The sequence below is a fragment of the Mytilus californianus genome, unplaced genomic scaffold (genome assembly GCF_021869535.1).
Source record: "Mytilus californianus isolate M0D057914Y unplaced genomic scaffold, xbMytCali1.0.p SCAF_7, whole genome shotgun sequence".
NCBI classification, from domain to species: Eukaryota; Metazoa; Mollusca; class Bivalvia; order Mytilida; family Mytilidae; genus Mytilus; species Mytilus californianus.
In genome coordinates, this window is record NW_026262723.1 from 85,708,477 (window position 1) to 85,726,220 (window position 17,744).

At 31.3% G+C, this 17,744-nt stretch overlaps 1 protein-coding gene across 1 annotated transcript in view; it reads right to left on the minus strand.

Moving 5' to 3' along the window:
• Positions 1 to 2,077: 2,077 nt before the first annotated feature.
• LOC127707700 (general vesicular transport factor p115-like) overlaps positions 2,078 to 17,744 on the minus strand; it is a 32,192-nt gene continuing 16,525 nt past the window's right edge. Inside the window, exons 14-23 of the mRNA XM_052212377.1 lie at positions 16,986 to 17,096; positions 16,402 to 16,523; positions 14,906 to 15,087; positions 12,367 to 12,485; positions 11,385 to 11,523; positions 9,531 to 9,646; positions 9,033 to 9,251; positions 7,482 to 7,631; positions 6,758 to 6,919; positions 2,078 to 6,351 (exon numbers count right to left, since the gene is read on the minus strand). Coding sequence (XP_052068337.1) covers positions 6,286 to 6,351; positions 6,758 to 6,919; positions 7,482 to 7,631; positions 9,033 to 9,251; positions 9,531 to 9,646; positions 11,385 to 11,523; positions 12,367 to 12,485; positions 14,906 to 15,087; positions 16,402 to 16,523; positions 16,986 to 17,096 — 1,386 coding nt within the window. The 3' untranslated portion in view covers positions 2,078 to 6,285. The remainder of the gene's footprint in view (positions 6,352 to 6,757; positions 6,920 to 7,481; positions 7,632 to 9,032; positions 9,252 to 9,530; positions 9,647 to 11,384; positions 11,524 to 12,366; positions 12,486 to 14,905; positions 15,088 to 16,401; positions 16,524 to 16,985; positions 17,097 to 17,744) is intronic.

Genomic DNA, 17,744 nt, shown 5'->3' on the forward strand with positions numbered 1-17,744 from the left:
GTTTCAGAGAAGATTTTTGTGAAAGTTAACGACGCCGGACGACAAGTGATGAGAAAAGCTCACTTGGCCCGAAGCAGGTGAGCCAAAAAATGTATTGTTTTTGTCTTGCCAAGACACCTTATTTGTTTGTGATTAGGTCAGTTTATGGGGAACCACTAGTGGTAGGTCAAATATATTTGGTATGCAGTTGTATTAGCATTGGCTTATCTCATTTCCATGGAGACTATTTGGCCCTGCCTCCTCAGTCACTTTTGCTTACTTTACATGTATTAGTTTGTGATAAGGTCAGTTTAAAGGGAACCACTAGTGGTAGGTCAATGATATTTGGTATGGAGATGTATTAGCCTTGGCACATCTCATTTCGGTGGATATTATTTGGCCCCACCCCCTCAGTCATGGTATATTGCCTTTGAAACTTTTACTTACTTTACATGCATTAGTTTGTGATTGGATCAGTTTAAGGGGAACTACTAGTGGTAGGTCAATAATATTGGTTATGCAGATGCATAAGCATTGGCACATCTCATTTCCATTGAGATCATGTGGCTCGATCCTTAAGTCATGTTCTATTGACTTTGAATGTTTACATGTTAAAGTTTTTGATTAGATCAGTTTAAGATGAACCACTAATGTTAAGTCAATGATAGTATTAGCATTTGCTAGTCTTCTTTTTCATGGAGATTATTTGGCCCCATCCTTTATCAAGGTTCATTGACTTTGAAACTTTTACATTGTTTACAAGTTTAAGTTTGTGTTTAGATTAGTGTTTAGGGAACCACTCATGATAAGTCAATGGTATTTGATATGCAGTTTTATAAGCATTGGCATTTCTCATTTCCATGGAGATAATTTGATCCTGCACATTTAAGTCGTGGTTTATTGACATTGAATGTTTTGCATAATAGAAAAACAAAGGATATGGGGTATCCATCCTAGTTTACATGTATAAAAATTGCCATTAGGATTCAATATTTGCATTATACTATCAAAATTACAAAAAAGCGAGTCATATCTCTGTCAACAGTTTATTTTTGTCATGTGAAATTCACTTAGGTATTATGAGTAAAAGGATATCTATATTTGGTATATGGGATCCTTGCAAGATCTACATGTCCGTCAGACAGGGTTCATCTGACATCGACCTCGACCTCATTTCATTGATCCGTGATCAAGGTTAAGTTTTTGTGGTCAAGTCAATTTCTCGGATACCATAAGCAAAAGGTCAACTTTATTTGGAATATAGAATGATTTAAAAGGTGTACATGTCTGATTGGCAGTATAATCTGACCTTGACCTCATTTTCATGGTTCGTTGGTCAATGTTAAGTTTTTGTGGTTTGGTCTGTGTCTCGGATACTATAAGCAATAGATCAGCTGTATTTGGTGTATGGAATGATTGCAAGGTGTACATGTCTATCTGACCTTGACCTTATTTTCATGGTTAATTGGTCAATGTCTCATGGCTATGTCTGTTTCTTAGATACTATAAGCAATAAGTCAACAATATTTGGTGTGTGGAATGATTGCATGGTGTCGACATGTCTGGCAAGACTCATTCTTATGGTTCATTGGTCAATGTTCATTTTTTGTAATTAGGTCAGATTCTCAGATGATATAAACAATAGGCTCACTATATTGGGTGTAGGGTATGATTGTAACGTGTACATGTCTATCTGGTCTCTGACTGGACCTGACCTTGACCTCATTTTCATGAATAATGTTAAGTTTATGTGATACTGGCAGTAAAATCTTCATATTACAGACTTGCAACACAAGTTAAATCACAATATGTTAAGAAGGCAACACATTTCAGCATTCTAGTATATTAATGAGGTACACTGGTTGACCCAAGGTCAATCGGCATAAATGACGTCATTGAATGATTGCATCTTACTGTGACATAATAACATAGGAAATGAGGGGGAAAATGCTTGTATTTGAAAGTCGTCTATATTTCTATTTCTCCTTCAGTTGTATATACATGCCTCAGATTAATACCCTGAATGCATTTTATATGAGTACCATTACAATTATACCAAGGGTAAGAGTATACCATTCTTTAAAGTAACAAACACATGTTAAAATTCATTAACATTTTATTAAGTGTATAATTTTATACAACCAATGTAACATAAAAATATCTCTTTAACATTAGAATCTCTAGATAATATGAAAAAGTATCATGCACACTCACAAACAAGGTCTCTCATAAAATTAAATAACACTACATACTCTTGTACAATGGTTGTATTTATGCAGATGAAGGTTTAATTAACTAACATATTTTATATGTCTAAACAATGAAGACTAGACTATACAAAAAAAAACACAAAATGTGATGTTTTATTTTGACAAAAACTTTTAAAAATGCACTTTCAGAACATTCAATTCTTGACGCTGGGAAAATAAAGACACTGAACATTGTAACATATAAATACACTAGTATCTGACCTAAGAATAACTCTGTAACAGTGCTATGAAAATTTTTGCATTTGAGCAGAAATAAAATAAAATATCACAGATTTTGTAGAAAATAAAGATTATAAATATCTAATTAACTTAGTACTTCACAAGGTTAGAAATAAATAAACTTATCCTTGGTTCAAAACCATTAAAGCAGGAACATAAAACATTTTTTTAAATATACGCTACCAATGAATAAATTGCTTGACTAAGTTACATTCTTCTCCAATAATGAACACTGTACATCAACTTAAAAAAAGAATATATATATCTCTGTTCAACTCTTGAAAGGTCTGTCCAGCTGAAACTTGCCCCACATAAAGCCATCAATAGGTTTACATCATTCAGTATTTATAAAGTACTGCCAAGGTAAACTTCAGTTGCCACTGGAAATTAATCAAACTGATCAATCAAGTAGATTAATCACTTGACAGAATCTTTACCATTTCAGCCTTTTTCAGTTGTTGAGAATTTTTGTATTGGTAATACATTTGCTGGTATGAAGATGTGATGTCATTTAAAAAAAAACATGAAAAAAGAGGCATTTTAGATGTTTTGATTTTACACAGGAAGGAAATAGGACCTCTTAAATGAAATCATGTATATTATCATATGTACTAACACCCCTCCCCTTTTTCCCCTTGATAAAAATTTTTTCTTTTTGATGTATTGGTTTTACAGGGCAGAAAAAAAAAACAAATTCTGTGTATATTCAATAACTGTTTACAGCTATATCCTAAATCACATTTTCCTGTTCGAAAGTAACATTTTCTAAACAGATCAGATGAACTCTATCTATGCCCTTTCAACTAAGGTGTACCGATTACAACTGAAAACAAAATATTATTGCACACACTCTTACTATTATATATGATTAACAAATGCAAAGCGTGGTATGACATGGAAGCTCTATAAATAAAATTCTTGCTCTATTACACAATAAGCATTTTATTTTGGATATGTTTATCATACACTGTCTTAAACATTTTTATGGAAACCCTGTTAGCTATTGGCAGACATACTGTGTCCATAAAAAAGGAATTACTCCTGCTCTACACAGAAAAAATGTGACATAATTCCATTAGGTTGGCCAGTTGGAATAAAGTGGAATAAATCATTATACAAATACACACAAAAAAGAGAATATCTGCAGGCAAGATAAAAAATTAATGACAGCTTGTATCTCCAAAGAAGGCAAGATCAGATATGGGAATATATATATATATATATATATAATTCGTCTAAATAACAGCCCAATAATGTCAGATCTGTAAATTTGTGTTAGCAAATTTTTTGTTCTTCCCTGGCGGGGATTCGAACTCATGCTACTGAGATATCGTGGCACCAAATCGCCTTGCATTGTGCCCAACGCGCTAGACCACTCGACCACCTAGGCTCTACAATAATAAAGCTTTCGGTGGCCAGGTGTTACCTTTCCTCGTCAGTTTTAATCTGGCGTCGTTACACAGTACATGATATATATAAGGCATGAAGATGTAATTGTTACAGATCAGCTGAATTACCTATTGTAAAGGATCCTACAAATTAATGTAAGATGCAGTCACAGAAATAATTATATTATAAGTACGTCTGAACCAGTGACAACTCTACAACAATTATTTCTGTGACTGCATCTTGCATCAATTTGTAGGATCGAAAGGTCTAGCACGTCCGGCACAGTGCAAGGCGATTTGGTGCCACGATATCTCAGTAGCATGAGTTCCAATCCCGGCCAGGGAAGAACAAAAGATTTGCTAACGCAAATTTACAAATCTAACATTGTTGGGCTGTTATTTAGACGAATTATATATACAGAATGTGTTTTCAGCATTGTATCACCATCATTGGTGATCCGATGGATAAAATCTGTTGTAGAGTCGTCACTGGTTCAGACGTACTTATGTATATATATATATATATCTATGTCTTTTCTTGGGCAATTAATATGATTGGAATATGTATAATAATTTTCAAGCTTCTTTTCATCAAAATAACATACTCATATTCTGTATTTATGCAAATTCTAATTAGTTTTAAAGAAAAAAATTAAAAATGTATACTGAATCAATCCAAACCATCAATTTTTCTTTTGTTTTCATTCTAAGCAAGAGGTTGTATCACTAAAATGGCTCTTCAATTTGAAAAATAATTATTAAAAGAAATTACAAAGATACCAATGGCTAATTTTTGTTTAAACTGGCAAAAATTTTATAAAAGAAAAAAAAAACAAAAGGTATCTGTTCAATATGATCCTGTGTAGACTCAGATTAAATGAGATACTGGGTAGACTTAATAGGTACCATCACATTTCTCAAATATTCATTGAAATATTTTTGGACTAATTCTGATTGTGGATCGTATTGATTGCCTTCCTGCATCATCTTACATAATTTCGAAAGAAAATGACCAAAAGACCATTACTATCTAGTCCCAACAGAACTGATCCCAGCAAAAAGATGTTGTTTTTATTATTTTACCCTTTTTCTTTTTTCAGTGGCAAGGGTTATACTGGTTGGTGAGCAGGGTGATCAAAAACGTTTTTGAAAGGGGACCCTTCATAGTTCAAATGTTTTGGTCTGAATTCAGCTCTTTATGAAGAAAATTTTATATAGATTAAATGGAAGACAATCATTCCTTCGTGAAGAAAACCAAGTTGTCAATAGAATTGATAATTTTGGATTAGATTTTCAGGAACTAAAAAGAATAACCATTTCCTCTTTTTTTATATTTAACAAAAGGGTTATATAAAAATAGAACCAGCACAAAGTATGATAGCTCCCCCTCCCCAAAAAAATTTATTGCTGCTTGCTTAATATTCAATAGCAATTATTTTAAGAATATTCATTACTAGCCCCCTGATAAAAGCATTTCAAATTTATAGTATTTTTGAAATTTTAAATGAGGGCTTTTGACCTAGATCCTATAATGATATACTTATATCTTTTTTTACCGAAACTGGTTTCAACAGGCCCCAAGAAATTCTAAATGGACAGTGCTAATAAAAATTGAAAGCACCTTGTATACAATATTTTGGTAGGAAAAAAATATAACATAATTTGATTTGAATAGACTACAATTATATTTTTATCAATTTAACATTCATATTTTTGAATTTATTTTTATCACTAGTCCATCAAAAATTCAAATTTCAATATAAACTTTTAATTTGGGTTGTTCCATAAAAACATACATGGGACCCAGGGAAGGCACTTTGATATCTCTACTATGGGTGGGTGTCAAGTACAGTGGAAATGTAATTGAAATTCTAAATTTACCTCCATAGGTGGTTACCCCATTGTAAAAATGCCTTCCCTGGGTACTATGTATGTTTTTTATGGAACAGCCCTAAATTAAATTCTTGTAAAGTCATATAGATATTTAATAGTTTTTTAAACTATGCTTTTTAAAGAATAACATGGAAGTCTAAATACTATTGAAAACTGTTACTTTAAATTTAATGACGTGAATTAATGAATAAGATTGTCATTTGAGATAAAAGACCATATTCCTCAAATGTCGTCATTGTTTACAAAAAAAATATTCTTTTTCTAAATTGCACCAATAAACAGAATATGCACTACAATTTCCAGGACATTCATAGAAAGTATGTTTATAAATTACAATTTCACCTACAGATATTAAACTTTGGTGAAGAATCAATCAGGTATTAGGTACATTTCATTGAATATTTTGTATTTTCCAAGTTCACAAGTATCCATCATAGATATCTTTTACAATTCTAGCTGCACACTCTCTTGGCCCCATACTCTTACTGGTTTCACAGTAATTAGATTGCTATTCTTTTTCAAACCGGTATTGTCTATCATGATTCTTCGTCTTCGTCATCTAAATCATCTCCTAGATCATCGTCATCATCATCATCTTCCACCTAAAATTACGGATTTTTTTTTAATTTATTTATTTTTCAACTTAAATTGTTCATTCTTTTTTTATAAATTAAGTCAAAATCCTTGACTTTGCAGTTGTATTATAACTAAATTTACTAAATGATTTAGCATTACTTAAAATAAATCTGTCATAACATTAGAACTTCTCTTTTTGAAAAGAAAAACAATTATTCAAAACACATCCTGCAAGTAAAGGATAATTTACTGTATTTGAAACAAGTTTAAAGATATCTTTAGAAGAACCATAATACTGGTTTTATAAATAATGAAGTGATACCAGTATTAAATCTGGTTACCAATGCTTAATATCATATGCATTAAAATCATTGTCAAGATCACCAAACGACACGAAATTTTTTTCTGTTAATCATACTTATTTTGTCTTACCTGTTGACCTAATTCCTTCAATTTTGTTTTATATTTATCTATTTTGGTATCTTGATCTGCTAAGAGAACTAGTAAATCTTCTTGTTCTTTTTTCAGTGTGTCCAACTCGTCTTCTACTCCTAGCCTATCATTTTCTATTAACTTCTTCTCTTCTTCTAGTTTCTAAAAAAAAAAGTACAAAAATATGAACATTTTGATATTATATAAAGTTAGGACATTTAGATGAATCATCATATGAATCAGCCAATATCATGAATTCTCCACCAAAAAAATTAAAAAAAGACTTATCTAATAAAAAACCTTTTTGAAGTAACAATACTGCTAGAAGAGAAATTATATTTACATGTAGGTTAAATAACTACATACTTTACAGAAGAATATAAGTCAAGGGATATTTAGTGACTCCCTTATTTGATAGAGCATTCTATACAATTTGTTCCTCTGATGACCATATTAAGAGGTAAAAAATAAACAAAAAAACACACTTGTCTTTATTTCAATCTTTTTTTATTTGGCCAACATTCATTTATTTTAATTTCCAAAAATTTTCTCCACAAATATGTTTTTTTCTTCTGAAATTTGACTTTTGGTCAACTTTTTGGAATTTGGCAAAATTGTTTTGTTACATTACTGCTATTTTGAATTTATAGAGACAATAAAAGTTAAATTCATCCATCTAAAAGAAAGTTATCAGTTTGAAATATATATTTTCATGTCTACTCACATTATATTTATCTATTGACTTGAGATTTTCTTCATTAGATTTCTTTATTCTTTCCATCAGTTGTGCTTTTTCCTCTTTTAACTTATTTATTTCCTTTGTTAAACTACTAGTATCCTCTTCTGAATGACTATTTACTACAGCTGTTTGTTTCTGCAAAACAGAAAAACAATTTGAAAGAAAGCAGCTAAAAGAATGACCTAGTGTTCATTACTTTTGTTCTTTTCTTAAAAAAAAACCTGATTGACAACCAGTCTTATACGTTCAGGTATTTCACATCCAATTTTTTATGGAAATATTCTTTATAAAGCACAAAAATGTCAGTATTCACCTCTGAAACTAACAAAACCTTTAAATAGACTTATTAAGAAGGGATATAGTTACGATACTGTTGTCAGGTCATTAAAGATTGCATATTTTGGCGTTGATATTGATTCACTTATAGGGTCTTTGCATCTGCACTAAACACATTTATTTAAAAACCAGTTGTTGGCATGACACGGGTTATGTTCTTCTCATATATGTTATGATGGTATGATACTAAACCCCTAACGGGAAGGATTGTGCCTGATATTCATATGATGAAGACATAATCTTTCAATCAGTTTAATTGAAGTCTGGAGCTGGCATGTCAGTTAACTGCTAGTAGTCTGTTGTTATTTATGTATTATTGTCATTTTGTTTATTTTCTTTGGTTACATCTTCTGACATCAGACTCGGACTTCTCTTGAACTGAATTTTAATGTGCGTATTGTTATGCGTTTACTTTTCTACATTGGCTAGAGGTATAGGGGGAGGGTTGAGATCTCATAAACATGTTTAACCCCGCCGCATTTTTGCGCCTGTCCCAAGTCAGGAGCCTCTAGCCTTTGTTAGTCTTGTATTATTTTTAATTTTAGTTTCTTGTGTACAATTTGGAGTTTAGTATGGCGTTCATTATCACTGAACTAGTATATATATTTGTTTAGGGGCCAGCTGAAGGACGCCTCCGGGTGCGGGAATTTCTCGCTGCATTGAAGACCTGTTGTTGGCCTTCTGCTGTTGTCTGTTCTGTGGTCGGGTTGTTGTCTCTTTGACACATTCCCCATTTCCATTCTCAATTTTATTTCAACTGATCAACTATTAATTCTCACTTCAGAATTGCTTTATATATCATGAAAAATAACATCTGTTGTTTAATATTTCAATTTATGTGAAAATTTTAGAAAATATCTATAAACAACTCAGATAAAATTATGAGAAGGCAATTGAAGTCAAATTTCATACAATGAAAACATAGCAATAATTATTGAAATATTGATGATAGAATTTTGAAAACTTAAAAAAAACCTTAAAGTATGCATTCAAAAGATGTCTTTACTTCAAAGTAAAATGAAACAAAATACAATTCAACATGGTACATTTCAGGTCATAAAGCCATATATTTAGCTTCAAGTAGATTTAAAAGTTTCTCAGATAATTTTTTGTAATTTACATTTCTTGCACTTAATCTAAGTTTCAGTCCAGTAACAGAAGTACTACATCAAAATAGTAAACACAAGCATATAATCTTACCAAATTTTCCACTTGTTTACCAGCTTCATTATATTGCACTTGTAATCGACTAATTTCTGAGTCTTTATTTGTTATAATTTGTCTACATTCTTGTAAATCTATATTAAGTCTATTAACAGTAGCACTTAAAACTGCTGTTTCACTAGGATTATTTTCTTTATTTTCTTCTGTGTCGTTCTGAGTAATGATCTGTGCTTCAGCTCTTGTCAAATCTTCTTTCTGTAAGAGTAAGATTGTATTTTCAAAGTATACCCTTGCATATTTTTGCAGTTTATTTTGTAATTAACAAATCATAAATTTCACAAAAAATAAAATAAGCTTCTGCTATTTTTGTTGAATATATTGTTAACAAACCATAAACTTCCTAAAAATAAAAATAAACTTCTGCATCTGCAAAATCATTAAATGTCCATCTTAGTGTGGAAAACAAATTTCTCCACATTTAATTGTATTCATATATGTTTCAGTTGGTGACATTAAATGTTGTTTTATACTCACTAATCTATTTAAAGCTGAGTCTTTTTCTGTTAAATTTAGTCTAAGATTTTCTAGTTCTTGTTGTAAAGAACATAATTCTTCGTCTTTTTTACCATCTTCAACAGCAGGACTTGGTGCTACAATCACATATATACTACATTTGCAGAAGTACATGGGGAAAAGTGCATCAGAACATACTGATGTATGGTCATAATAATTCCAACTATAATAGTGCAAAAAACATGAAAACAACAAAAAAATAACAGAATTAAAATAAATCAATACCAAACCAATGTAGCATACACAATATAAAACATTCAACTAAAAGATAAATGAACCAATGCATGTACAGCAGTTTTACAAGATATCCAATATAAATGAACCAATGCATGTACAGCAGTTTTACAAGATATCCAATATAAATGAACCAATGCATGTACAGCAGTTTTACAAGATATCCAATGTAAATGAACCTATGCATGTACAGCAGTTTTACAAGATATCCAATGTAAATGAACCAATGCATGTACAGCAGTTTTACAAGATATCCAATGTAAATGAATCAATACATGTACAGTAATTTTACAAGATATCCAATGTAAATGAATCAATACATGTACAGTAATTTTACAAGATAGCCAATATCTTCAAATTCGTGTGATGAGATGTCAATATAATAGATATGCGGTATATGTCAAAAAGACAGCAACCCAAGAATACAAATAAAAAAATTCTTGATGTGAAAGAAATACATGGTTTATTCAAAAGAACAATGGTTCAAGTTAGCATTTTGTTTCCCCATCTTTTTTTTTTAATTGTGTTTGCTAATGTTATATCACAAATGAAATCAACTTTATTTGCACATATTATATTGCAGGTGCCAGGTGTAGAACAAAAAATACTTACTTTTCCAGAGCACCTGAGTTCATCATTAGTTTTTGGTTGAGTTCGTGAAATCTTTGTTTTCTTTTTATTGTTTTGTAGGGTATTATTTGACTGTCCTTTTTCTTTCAGCAGTATTGTCTGATTTTATTTTATGGTTTTAGACAGTCCCCTTTGTATCTTCTTCCTCCTTTTTTTTTAAAATATTATGATTAAGTCCCATCAACTCATTTCACAAAATATCTTACGAGAAAAAATACTTGGAAGTCATGAACATTTCAGTATAACTTACGAGCAAATTTTATCGAAAGATTTTTTTGTGAAAAGAGCCCAAGATCATGTTAAAATTTTGGAAAAAGGTAGTTTACAATGAAGATGTTTTACATATTGACAATAGCCTACCTCACCATTGGATTTTGCTTATTGTTGAAGGCTGTACTGTGACCATTTGTTACTTAAATCTATGTCATTTGGTTTAGCTAAATCTAAGCTAAATGGATGAGACACAAGTAAATTATTCTTATGAAGTCTTTTCCATTTGGTCTCTAGTAGATAGTTGTGTCATTGGCAATCATACCCCAACTCCTTTTATACTGTGGTCACATCAACTTATAACCTTAGTACACATATTTGTTTTGATGTGGACTATTCAAAGTATATGCCAAATTACGATTTTGACCAAGATTTCACAGTTAACTGAACATGGAAATGATCACATTAAAAGTTTTGGTTTAAGGTAGTTGACCACAAAGCTGTGAGAGATCTACTAGAAACTTAATACACGTTCATTATGATGTTTATTTTTTTATTTAAATTGTCAAATAAAGATTTTGGCCATGATGACTGACTGAATAATAAATGACAAGAAAAAATAATGTCCCCTTCTATCACAGGCATGCATATATCTTAGGTGTTCACAGGTGTGCATATATCTTAGGTGAGGCATAAAAACAGAAGTGCATGCTGATAAAATCTTATAATCTAAATTCCTACCTTTTTGAGCTTTTAAAAGTGCATTTTTATCTTTAAGTTGTTGAATTAAATCTTTCATTTCTCCCATTTCTTTTTCTTGATTGGTGTATTTTTGTTGAATAATTTGATAAAGCTGTCTTGTCTCATTTAACTGCTGATCCTGAAAAAAAAGGATTTCAGTATTTAAAATTTGAATGATACCAACATTATTTCCCACAACAGGAATTAATAATACCTGTATATTAATTTTCTTTTGCTTTTTACATCATAACAATCAACTTTTGGAAATTAGGACAATTAATTTCAGAGATGATTATAACAAGAATAATTTTTGTTTCCTTGTCTTCAGCAGTATGATTCATATAATGTTTTGTAAAAAAATGAATGAACAGTGTTTTCACAGAAAATAACATCTAATCAATTATTTGGGTCTTTTTTTCGTACTACTGTGAATTCATTATTATTCGTTGGATACCAATTTTCGTGGATTTCATGGGTACAGGTGAACCATGAATTTAAATAATCAACGAATTACAAATTTTCTATATGGTTGTATACAGATTTTGGCAAAACCACGAAATCAAATATCCTCAAAAATGCAAGTTTTCCTCATTCCACGAAAATTGGTACCCACGAAAATAAATGAATCCACAGTAAACTTGATTTCTGTACAAACATTAATTATTTTGTTCGTAATGATATAGTTGACCTTGTTACAGCAGATTCCATTGAGTGTGTAGCCAAAGGTAATATCTTTGGTTAGCTTGCTTGTTAGCTGAACCGTGAAGTCATTATTAGGTCAGGTATACTACCCTCCTTTCGAAGTAGCATAGTCCAACAGACAGATCAATTGGTTTTCTGTCGGACTAGTCTATTCTTAAAGTAGGATAGTTTACCTAACCTAACAATGACTTCACGGTTCAGCTAACAAGCAAGCTAACCAAAGATATTACCTTTGGCTACACACTCAATGGAATCTGCTGTAAAGGTTAAAGTACATTACCTGTTCCTGTATTAAATCTTTGTATTGATTAACAACTTTTTCATGTTCCTGCATGCTTGCCATTTTCTTCTTATTTTCTTCCATGAAAGCTGCTGATGACACTGCTTTCAACACATCAGCTGTAAAGAAATATATCATAATTTATAATTTCATAATGTTGACAAAATCAATAAAATGCTCCGCAGGGCGCAGCTTGATACGACCGCAGAGGTCGAACCCTGAACAGTTGGGGCAAGTATGGACACAACATTCAAGCTTGATACAGCTCTGAATTTGGATTGTGATTAAATATTTGACACAGCATAGGTTTCTGACACAGAATGAATGTGGTCTAAGAACTTTTAAATTGGACATTCACCTATTATGGTCCAATATCCAAAATCTAAATACATGGTTAGATTCAGCATATCAAAGAACCCCAAGAATTCAATTTTTGATGAAATCAAACAAAGTTTAATTTTGGACCCCGATTTGGACCAACTTGAAAACTCGGCCCATAATCAAAAATCTAAATACATGTTTAGATTCAGCATATCAAAGAACCCTAAAAATTCAATTTTTGTTAAAATCAAACTAAGTTTAATTTTGGACCCTTTGGACCTTAATGTAGACCAATTTGAAAACGGAACCAAAAATTAAGAATCTAAATACACGGTTAGATTCGGCATATCAAAGAACCCCAATAATTCAATTTTTGATGAAATCAAACAAAGTTAAATTTTGGACCCTTTGGACCTCAATGTGGACCAATTTAAAAACGGGGCCCAAAATCCAAAAACTTAATACACGGTTAGATTCAGCATATTAAAGAACCCCAAGAATTCAAGAATAAAACCCCATTGAAATTGATCAAGAAATAAGCAATTTATACGAAGTATCTTCTTTTGCACAATACTGTGCAATTGAATATTTCTTGCTATTGCGCAATACTGTACAATTGACAATTTCTTGCTATTGCGCAATATTGTGCTATTGGATATTTCTTGCTATTGCGCAATACTGTGCAATTGAAGATTTCTTGCTATTGCGCAATACTGTGCAATTGAAGATTTCTTGCTATTGTGCAATACTGTGCAATTGAAAATTTCTTGCTATTGCACAATACTTATTAGATAATAATTTACACATCCTGTTTGGTGTGTATCTCCTACCATATCATTATTATTTGCTTTTAAATATTAATCAGAAATAATCAACTTAAAATGGAAAATTTTAAAAGAAAAAAAAAAGGAAAAAAAGAAAAAAAAATAAAAAAAAAAAATCCCCCCCAAATTTTTTGAACCCCCTTATGATTCATCACCCCCAAACTCAATCCCAGCCTTCCCTTTGTGGTATGGTACCTTGCAGTACAATTTCAGAGAGATCCATACACTTGAACACAAGTTATTGTCTGGAAACTAGAAAAATGCTTATTTTTGGCCCCTTTTTGGCCCCCAATTCCTAAACGTTTCGGGCAATTACCCCCAAACTCAATTCCAGCTTTCCCTTTGTGATATGGAACCTTGTAGTACAATTTCAGAAATATCCAAACACTTACACACAAGTTATTGTCATGAAACTAGAAAAATGCTTGTTTTTTGCCCCTTTTTTGGCCCCTAATTCCTAAAATTTTGAGGCAATTACCCCCAAAATCAATTACAGCCTTTCCTTTGTGATATGGAACCTTTATAATGATGATCAAAATGAAACCTTTAGTGGTATTGAACCTTATGGTAAAATTTCATGGAGATCCATTCACTTAAACTAAAGTTAGAGTGCGAAAACCAATGTGTCTTCGGACGACGACGACGCCAACGTCATATTAATATACGACCAAAAAATTTTTAATTTTTGCGGTCGTATAAAAATAAGGTTTTTCGTAAACATTTGGCAAATGTTGCCATTTTTACACCTCAAAATTTTATTAGGCAATTAGTTTTCTTCTTTGAATTGTTCTTCATTTGTCATTTTGGGGCTTTTCTAGCTGACAATGCGGTATGGGTTTTGCTCATTGTTGAAGGCCGTACAGTGATCTATAGTTGTCAACTTCTATGTCATTTGGTCTCTGATGGAGAGTTGTCTCATTGGCAATCATACCACATCTTCCTATTTTTATATTTAGATTAAAATCTTTGAGATGTTTCCCTAAGGTAGTAATTGTAAAGCATTGTACTGATTGATGTGGACAATTGATAATAATTATCTCCACAACAATAGGTGATTTAAATAAAGTTTCAAAGTTGATCTTTTGTGAATTTGGCTATTCTCTTTTTAGGTCATTTTTAGTCATATAGCATAAGTATTCAAGTTTTAATACATTTTTGACTTTCAAGCATTACTAATGAAGGTAAATCCAGAGAAGCACTTTGGATGCACCAAAATTCACGAATTGTTATTTCTTTCTTTAAAGAGTGTAACTGAGTGAAACAAAAACAAAAAAAATTCAATTTTTTGTTTATTTATAAATGAGCTTCAAATGGTTTTAAGTTAATATAGTATGTTTGGGATAATTTAAGACAAAAAATAAATGCCCAAATTTAGAAAAAAAAAATGTACTTACATTCCAAGGATTTAAATATACTAGTAAATTCATAATCAAATATAATGTCGCTGGCTTGTTTACTATTAAGGTGTGGTTTCTTAGCTGCTTTTGTGTAGCTTTCAAATTTTGGTATTTGTGTTAATTTGTCTGTGAATGTTTCTAATCCTATTCTTCTTTCTATAATCTGTCGTAATGAGGCTCTGAAAAAATAAAAAGACAATGTAGAATGGTAATATATACTGCTTGAAAAGATTTTTTTTACAAACAACTCTTTTGCAATAAAGATCAATAAATTTTTTGTTTCATTTGTTTTATAACAAACAAATCTTTTGCAATAATCATCAATACATTTTTTTTTTTTTTCGTTTGTTATAACAAACAACTCTTTTGCAATAAATATCAATACTTTTTTGTTTTATTTGTTATAGATCAACAGTATATCTATCAATTAATTTACTGCTATGAAATTATATCTATGTATAAAATGTCATTAAACAAACAGTCAAATCTCTTTGACAATTCAGATTTGTAGTTGTCTTTTCGATAACAGAAACTTGTATCCTAATGCAATGTGATATGTGACACCATTTTTTTATTTGAAGATGTCTACTGTATATTCCACGGTTAACTGTCAATCATTGGCAACACCATGCTTATTTTGAACATTTTACTGGTATTGTATAGGAATGACAATACTTTGTTAACAGAGTAAGCACCATCATTTTGGGGATTTGACTCATACCTGCCAACTTTCCAAAATCTCCATGGGGGATTTTAAGCGCAAGAGGACCTAATGCTCCTCTTATATTGTCATAAGTGTTTTTAATCTACTACTATATTGTTTGAATGAGTATGTATGAGCTTAAATACCCTTTTAACTCATTTGAATGCCTGTTTTGAGGTGTTCAGTTTACATAATAAAGAATTTCAAAATTTAGGTCAACACCTCTCATGGGGGATATCCCCCATAAATCGGGATAGTTGGCAGGTCTGTTAAGTTTATATATCTGTTTTATGGACTCGGCTTTATGTTGCTTGAAAAACTGCAGTTGGGACCATTAACTCACCAATTGTGAAAGCTATGTTAGAATGATAACCTTAATGCACATTTGTGCATAGTGATACATCATTCTATTTGGTATAACACCCGTGCAAAGGTTGAACACCCACAAAGAATGACAACTGATTAAAGGTGTAATCTTATATGTTAAAAAAATGTCCCCAAAGAAAATGTATTGCCTTGATATATATTCAGTTTTTATGCACTGTATAATTTTACACTGAAACTTAACAACAATGTGACCAGAAGACATTTGACCATGATACTTAACCAAATTTCCCACAATAGACCAATTCTGAGTTGCTTTTTATGAATGAGATACACCAGTAGGTCAATAAGCATAAATGAGGTCTTTTAACAATCAGTTCTTACTGTGAGAATTGTGAAAGTTTCCTATGGAACAGTTTGAAGCCTTTCAACTGAAATTCCCAAATTGTTTGATAGCTTTACTCACCTACTAAAGGTTTCATTTTGATCATCATTATAAAGACAACATATACCCAGCAGGAATGCACATAAACCTTGGACTAACAATTCATGTTCATCACTGTCAGATGCTGATACTTGGGTTATAAGCTAATATCATCAGTTAAGGTTTCAAATTATATTCATGAAAAACTAACAAAGCTAACAAATAGTGTATGCCATTTCAATAACAAAGCATTTCACTCAGGTAGAATTCTCATGCTATCATTTCTAATTATTTCTATGTCAATCCTTCAAGGAAAAAATAACCATAGTTTTTTCATGAAACAATAATTATATAAATGTTAATTGCAATCAACAAATTGCCAGTATTTATACAGAAGTTTTCATTTTATATTAGGAAATGCTTCCTTAAACAGATCTTTCTTGCACTTTTGATTTTTTTATTGCAAATTTTCTCTGTTTCTTTTATTATCATTCCTTTGATCAAGGTTCGAAATTTACGAAACAATATTTTAACCACATGTGAATAAGCTCATTTTAAGTCAGGAATCTGTTAAGTGTGTACACAGTGTGTCACTCTTTGAATGATACAATAATTTAAAAGGATACAAATGGTACATTGGCTGTACTGGCAAGAAAATGTGCTACTGTTACAGTACTATCAGCTAACCAGGCACTTAATAACATCAGTAAACCTACACGAGTCTGCATCTTACCTCCCTGAAAAAAAAACAAGTACATTTTCCAGATAACATAAATAATCATGAAAACACAATGTTTGTTATAAATGTTCAATCTATACTTCGGGTGTTGTGCTATGTGCTTTTTTTTCCTTCTTTGCCTCTGAAGTTTCAACAAATGAAATAGTAAACAACAGTTGTACAAGTAGGAGATTTGGAGTCATAAAATCAGCTTTTAAAGTTGAACACCAGGTACCTTTAAAAAGTGCATGTGGTAAGTCAGGAATACAACATGCTTTGTCTAGCTTAGCATATTCCACTTGCAATTCAAAGTTTAAAAAAACAATAGGCAATTTCTGCCAAATCCCCAAAATCACTCACAGATTACTAATTAATCACTGTTTAGCTGCAGACCTGATATGAAGTCATTCTGTTCAGTAGTACTGGAGAAATGTTTAAAGAAATTATTTGGATTTGACAGTTCTAATATTTGCTTTACTGGCTCAGCTTCATATTGCCTGTAAAACTGCATTTTGGACCATCAAGTCACCAGTTGTGATTGCTTTATTGTTAGAATGATGAACTTAATGCATTCATGCATATGAATACATCATTCTATTTGGTATAACACCCGTGCAAAGGTTGAACACCCACAAAGAATGACAACTGATTAAAGGTGTAATCTTAC